Genomic DNA, 7643 nt, shown 5'->3' with positions numbered 1-7643 from the left:
GATGGCTGCAATATTTCAGAGATGCGTCTCACCAGTCATGGAAAACATTGCACAAGTCTGGGTGCTGAGCAGACTCTACCATTTAGGAAGAAGACCAGTGATCTGGATTTAGGATAGCCTGCAAAAGCCAAACTGTGCCACAGTCTGCCTTCAGATGTGTTCACACACGTCTCCCTGATTTCAGTGGTAAACATCTGAGGGAGCAGCTTGAGTCAGGATGTGCAGCAGTGAGTTTTATAGGCTCTGCACATGGGCACAGCTTGTTTCTGGATGCTGAGTATCAGGTGCAATGCTGGCATAGACATTGCATGAAAAAGAGGAAAAAAGCTAAACACAGTGAGACACAAATGTGAGAGGGTTTAAAAAGCATGGAAGAGATGGAGGGCTCAACCATCCGTCAGCAGGCCTTGAATATCAATAAAACAGATCTTAAAACAAGCCAAGGACCTTGCAGCTCCTGCCTCAGAGAATTTGTGCATGTAGCACTCTGTACCACACCAAGAAATCTTCACCAAGGGGGTTGCTTTCTTACACGGCAATTCTAAAAATGCCTGGCTGTGAGCAAGAAGGATGTGCTGACCTCCATGAGCCCATGATCCTGTCCAAGCACTGAAGCCTTCACAAGGACTGGGACCCTCCTTCAGGCAGAATCCAGCCTTCAAAAAGCAAAATCCAGATGCAGTCAAACTTGCTACCAGAGGTAGGCAGAGAGAAGGCGAAGGTGTAGAATTGAGGATGGCTGAATATTTTCCCTTTTTTACTGTAATAGTTTTGTGGTCAGAGTCTAACTTTGGTTGCCTTTAAAGCCAATGGAATCATGTGAGTGCAGCTCCAGAAAGAATCTGACACTAAATAAATCATAATTATTTCTGTCTTCTAAAACAGAATACAGGTTAATTAGCACTCTGATGTCTGAACCATCTGCAAAAGATTAGTTAACTAATGAGCCAAAATACATTGCAGCTTCTGTGTGGGTACAAGGTGTTAACAAAGTAAATGCGTTGCGGTTTCCCTGAGCACAATATCAGCCATATGATTTTTGGAGCCATGTGCTAAGTGTTACGTGTTATCTTTCCTAGGAAGCTTCATTTCAGTTAATTGTCTCTCTCTTTGGCTCATGGGGAGTGCGCAGAACAAGTTGGACTTCATCTTGAGTGTATTTGATGACAGACTGAGAGGTCTGGGGTCCTGAAAGGAGGTGGTTTTTTAACAGGGAACATTTTATGTTTATTCACGGACCCCAGGAAAACCAGCTTGGATTTTAGGGAACTTTGTCCGGATGGCTGCTCTGAAGAACTTGCCCAGATCTCCATCTCAAAAACCTCCCTATTCTTTGAGTCCAGACTCACATGGGATTTCCTGGGTTTTCTTTCCTCTGCTTTGGATAGTTTGGCTTTTGCCCTCTTTTTGATCACTCGTCCAGCAGTGGAGAAGAGCTCCTGCCAGGTACATGGATGGGTTTTGCAGCTGCATGACTACCTCATGTCAGACAGGATCACACCTTGAACTAGCCGGTGCTGAAAGGTGTAATTTCTGCGCTCCCACTATTGCCCTTCTCACCCATGCCTAAATGCAACTGAATTTTAACATCTAGAGGCCAAAGACATTCAAAGCCAGATTCACCTAGGAGGAAAGCAGCAGGCTCTTTTAGCAGCCCAAGAAACTTCACTGATGGCCTGGGAGAGATGTTTGCACCTGCTACAACATGTAGGATTATTTCTGGGTTTTCAACCTTGTTTTCATTCATCTGTGGCAATATCCTGGCATTGTGTTTCCATGTAGAAGCAAGAAAAACAATGGTGAACTCTTATTTAGCACCTCTCTAGGATCTTTTCCTAATCAGCTATCCTAAATGCAGGAAAACTGGTCTAGCTACAAAAGGGACGGGTCGCAGCAAAAAAATTTAAAATACAGCCCAACTTTTGAAACAGACTCGATCTAAGATAGGCCTGGCTCACATGTACCTCCAAGCCTGGCTCAGAGCTTTTAATCTGTGGATGGAAGTGAGTGAAGATGAAGCCTGAATAAGAGACAGGCTGACTGGGCTATACAGGTGCCTCATGAATGTCACCTTGCTCAGGGCAATTTCTCACGTGCAGGACCCCAAGGGGAAAACAGACAATACACAGTGACTGTAGGGAACTACTAAGATTAAGACAATTAAAACAACAGGAACAAAACAAACATAATGGGACAAAAACTGACAGCAACTGTTCCAAAGAAACACCATCGGATGGAAAATCAAGCATTCCTCCTTTGCCATTAGGCCCATAAGAAATTTGTTCTACATGCAGTCGGGATGAAAAAGAGGAAACAGAAAGAAATGTTAGGAATTTTTGGAATCATGCCTAGCAGAGGGATGTCTGGAACTGCAAAATTAAAATGATTGATGCAATTTTCTTTTTTGTTGCTTATTTTCCTTAGAAGTATGATAAATGACTCCTTCACATGCCAACAATTGCAAGACAGGTAGAATGTTCCTGTTTGTTTGTTTTTATAAAATCAAAATTAGGATACAAGATGCATGTTTAAATAAATAAATAAATAAATAAAGAGAATCTGCCCTGTATCCTAATTTCCATATTTGCAAGACAGAAAACAAACACTGGAGAGAGTGCAACAGAAAACATCTCAAAGCTGTGAAAATATCTCCACCTTCATTTGGAGGACCCCAAGTCATTTCAGAGCCTGAACCACACTGGATGAAAGAATTGCCTTCCAGACCACGTGCACTGCATTCATGAGCTTCTCTAAAGTACCTCCAGCAATTGCCCATACGGGAAGTGCTGAATCCAATTTGAGTTCACTTAATAAACGTAGCAATCAAAATCAAAATCCTTGGGCGCCAACTACCAGTTGATACATCTTTGATTCTTGGGGCTGGCTTTGCCTCAAGAGCTGTGTGACCGGACAAATGCATCAGCAAATGCTCAGCTGGTTTCTAGTAATCCAGACACCATGGATTACATATCTCCGCACTGGGTTATGTTAGCAAGCACGGATAAGGCCACACATATGATTTTGGTCAAAATATGTTTAATAACTAACTAAATGAATTGGACAATGAATGGTCAGATTACTTAAAGCTATAGCTTCTGAGGACTTAGTCCCACTTAAACCTTACAGTTTATATTCCTCATGACTGTAACGTGAGGAACTTGCATGGCTGCTGCCAAAAGGAACCGCGCCTCTGGCGTGACTCCGATCACCGTTGTGGTAGAGCTGCTCTGAGCAGGTCGGTTTGCACGATGCACCTTGCAGGGGGCCAGCTCATGCCCAGGAGTATGGCTGCGTGCAGGGCCAAGCTCTGCTACTAACTCCGATCTGCGTCTGTAATTTTTAAGGGTTCTCCTTTTTAAAGGAAGGTCTCTGAAGATATTTCATATGACAGTAGGCAAAGGCACGTGGCAGATGCAAGTCTGGACTCAGAAATGCAGGATTGGTGCCCCTTTGGACTTGCCATAAATTTCGTACTTGCCAGGATCTGAATTGACTCAGTGAATGAAAATGCACACCTTTTGCAGGGCTTTTTCAAAACTGGCTTCCCACCTCTCTCAAATAGCATTTCAATTTAGGAAATGACAAAATGCTTTCCCCGTGAGAACTCCCTCTGCAAGCATGGATCCAAGCCAGGGTAATACCATACTCTGCAAAGCTGTGCGGTTCACATGGCACAGGATGAGCGTCCCTTTGGGATAATGCTCTGTGAAACCAATGGTTACACCACAGCAGGCCCCTGCCATCACCTAATACAGCAGACATTCATAGCAAGTGGATCAGCCAGGATCCAGTTTCCAAATGCAGGTCTTGAATAATTAGAAGTTCCCATTGCTGCTCAATGGGAGCTGGGCATTTTACTTCCCTGCACGTCACACTGAGTTTTCATATCCCTTTCCCTCCACCTCTCCCGCCTCCATGCCCAAAGCTTTTGTGATTAACATGGCAATGGAGATTGAACTGTGTGCATACATTGATTTGCTGGGTGGTTTGGGAAAAGAAAGCAAATCCAAGCTATTTACCTCAGTGCAGACCCCTTTGGCGTTGCAATGCCATAGCCTTTGGAGTCCAAGTTACCTCCCACCTTCATGGTGTCACAGGGCTTCCGCTGCTCGATGTATTCGTTCATCGTGGACTCCAAGAGATAAGCATACTTCCCTTTTGACTTCCTCACTCGGATCATCCCCTCTTCTGTCGTCCTCACAAAAACGGAGGGTTCAGCTGACTTCATGTATGTCCACATCTTCTCAAACACTGCTATCTTGGATCGCTGTGTAGGACAGCAGAAACCCAACAGAAGCATTAACAGAGGTTTGGGTGCCAGCTGAGGTTTTCAGTTTGGACTGAACACATACCCACATATCAGATAGGCCAAGGAAAGGGGTAATGGGATGTGAATGAACCTTCTGCCATTTCTGCACCAGGACCCAGATCAGCCCTGTGTCACTGACACAGTAAGGGTAAGCTATTTGTGTACGGCAAGTGATTTTGCTGATCAAACCAAGGGAAAACCAAGCTGGAAATCAGGATATGTTTTCTTTTGGAGATGCTCAGAGTAACTCCTTGGTAACATGGGGAAGCACATGGATATTCCATATTTGTGTTTACAATTGCAGAATATCACATGCACTGGAGATACCACCAGCCTTCTGAGCAGCACAGAGGAAACTGGACTTTTGCTGTTCTAAGGACAAGCGCAGCAGGTCCTAACATGGTAAGGGGAAGAAAGAATAAAAAACAGACCTGAGCTGAGGATGAGAGAGGACGGGCCTGGAGGACTTGTCAAACAAGGGGCTAATTAAAATGTTTGCATTAAAGTTTCCTTTTTACCCTGAAAAATTCTTTAGTAGAGCCAGCTTCCAGGGTCCCATAGGCAATTTCTGTCTGCTTGGCCAAGTCCTCTGCACTCTCGATGGGAGAAACCATCCTTTCCACGGTGAGGAAGGCAGCCAGGTTAGCTGTGTAGGAGGATATGATGATCAAGGTGAAGAACCACCAGACGCCACCGACTATGCGGCCAGAGAGAGACCTGGACACAGAGGGGAGAGTCAGACAGGAGGGCTGTGAAGGTCCAAAAGGTGCAGCTCACTTGCAGGCCCATCATTTACCCGTCATTTCTCAAAGTCATGTTCTCCAACCACCTCCAGGGAAGCCAAAGGTCTGTCTCAGTTCTCAATCTGCTTTTCAAGGTTTCAATGTAATTAGAGGGGGGATAAAAAATTCACAGTGAAAAAAAATCAGCAATAAACTGGTTGAATTAGCTTTGATTTTTCAATTCCTTTCAGAGTATATAATAATATTAAAAATAAGACATGGAGACAACTACAAGGAAGGTTTAGCTGGGCAGGGAAATGCCCATCGAAATACAAGCTCAGGTGAGGTCTGTGTTGTGGCATGTACCCACAGGGGGAAGGAGCACCATCATAGAGCTGGACCAGGTAAATGGACCAGCTGGGATCACTAGGTCAGTTCCTCCATCACCTGAAGTTTATAAATCAGAACTCTGTGTTTTTCTGTAAGGCATATTGAAGCTCAGAGACCTTAATGAATAATTTGCCTACTGACATTCTCTGTTTTGCATTCAGCAGATGGTTAGACAAGATGTTCATAATAACGCCTTAAAAAAAAAAAGGTATTTTGCACTTGTTGCAATCAAATAGCCAATTATCTGTAGCCATTGGATAGCTACAGAGGCAAATAAGTCAAGCAGGCATTCATTTATATTAAAATCTTTTCAAATAATTTTTAAGAGTAGAAGATATTTTTAGAGTGATGTCAGTATTCATGTATTCTAAATTATTTATATGCTCCTTTTCTAGATGCAGAGCACTGTCCCAGACAGAAGGTAACTTACAATGCTATTTTATAAAGCCAGACAGTCTGACTAGGGAGGACCTGCCCATGAGAAACACCACTTATTTCTCTGTGGCAGACAATGTCTCAGCATTTTCCTTCTGCAGACCTGAGTCACTCCACAGAAGTATGGTTTATCAGGTGGTAACAGGGATATCCCGGTCCAGCTAAGGACACTGGACCAGCTCACGACAGAGTGCGCCACACTATGTCTGGGTCTGCATAAAGCCTTGGGTCCAGCTGCTATGGTTTACTATGGTTTAACATGACTTGACAAACCAACCTGTGCGTTCCATCAAGGGAAAAAACACCCTGCTAATCACTGAAATTAGAGCTGGAAAAAGACTAACCCCATCAGCCCACCAGCTGCACGACTTTCCCAAGTTACACTCTTCCAGTTTGTCCAGTCTGGTTTTTAATGATGCTGATGTGAGGGGAGCTGCTCCTGCAGACATCACGTCATCTTCCCATTTAGATCAACCCACACTGAAATCTCTTGAGTCAAAACTCTTTGAGATCACTTCCCAGCAGAAAGCAGGCGCAGCGGCTGGGCTCCCACACACGCAGCACACAGGGCAGAGTGGAAAGCACACATTTTAATATGTGGAAATAAGACCCATCCCACCACACGCACTGTCAGCCCCATGCTCCTGGAGAATGATCACAGCAGTTTTCACCCATGGCAGAGAGAAACTGCAGGAAATATGACTGCGAGGGATTTCAGTGACAGCAAGGGCAAGCGGGGTATTTTACAGATGTGTGACTGCAAGGACTTCTGCGGTTAGAGATGGGTCGGGCTTTCCTCTGCACAGGGGCCTCATTTCAGAGCAGAGCGCCTGCCCTCCCCTCTGGTTTCTTCTTCCATGGGCTTTTGTGAAACTGGGCAGCAAAGTCCATCTCACCATAAACCCAAGCTCAGTGAATGACTTTGAAGGATCCACCTTTCAAGGTCTTTCAGAGAAGTTTACAGGACCCATCTCCAACGTGATACTGTCAGGAGTTCACAAATTCTTTTCTTAATCACCCATATCTTAAAAAAAGATTTTTCCAGGCATGGTTTCCAACCATAAGCTATATGCTGGTTACCCCACTCTGCAGTGTCTCATGCAAAACTCCTCCTTTGTTGCCAACTGCAGCAACATGGCTGAGCAGTCCGATGGTCTCTCATTACAGAGTACTTTCTTTTTATGCCTCCTCACCACTGCCAGTCAGAGCTTTGTTGTGGGAATGCTGGATGCTGTGGGAAAGGCAGGCAGATGGGCACTGTTCTTCTACCGTATCTTTAACTGAGAGAAGACCTACTCACCAAACAACCTCTGGAGATGAATAGGGACCTCCAGGGATGATTCACCCATCTATCTCAGGTTGGGAGGAGGTCCTTCTGCAGACCTCCCTCTCTATTGAATTTTGAAGGAACTGGGATGACTAGTTTGGACTAAACAGCTAATTTTTAAGTAGCTGAAGTTAGGCAAGATTAACATGACCACCGTGCTTCCCATCTGTGGAGAATGCCCAGCCTACAGGACTGTCAGCACAAACGACTTTATCTTTTGTTTCATATTTGAAGAGGGATTGGGAGGCAGCTATGGATTCAGCTCACATGGCTTCAAATTGATGGGAAGAGGAAAAAAATACCTGTCTTTAATTAGTCTGGATGATGTGTGCTCAGGGAAGGAAGCGCTCAGAAAAGGCACAGAGGCATTAAACAAAAGTAACCGGATAATGTCAAATACAACAATCTCTGCTGAAGAAGGCCACTTTGAGCTGGCAAAATCCATTTGCATGGCAAATAA

General features: G+C 44.5%; 1 protein-coding gene across 3 annotated transcripts in view; it reads right to left on the bottom strand.

Annotated features, from left to right (window-relative positions):
- The window catches only part of GRIA1 (glutamate ionotropic receptor AMPA type subunit 1), a 126478-nt gene that overhangs the window by 14909 nt on the left and 103926 nt on the right, over nucleotides 1-7643 (bottom strand). For all 3 annotated transcript variants that reach the window (XR_008579281.1, XM_054841798.1, XM_054841797.1), the window contains exons 12-13: nucleotides 4828-5026; nucleotides 4020-4267 (exon numbers count right to left, since the gene is read on the bottom strand). Coding sequence is in view for 2 of the 3 variants with exons in the window: in XM_054841798.1 (XP_054697773.1) it covers nucleotides 4020-4267; nucleotides 4828-5026 (447 nt within the window). In the remaining variant the exon portion in view is untranslated. The remainder of the gene's footprint in view (nucleotides 1-4019; nucleotides 4268-4827; nucleotides 5027-7643) is intronic.

The sequence above is a fragment of the Grus americana genome, chromosome 14 (assembly GCF_028858705.1).
Source record: "Grus americana isolate bGruAme1 chromosome 14, bGruAme1.mat, whole genome shotgun sequence".
NCBI lineage: Eukaryota > Metazoa > Chordata > Aves > Gruiformes > Gruidae > Grus > Grus americana.
This window is presented reverse-complemented; position numbering and strand designations above follow the sequence as displayed.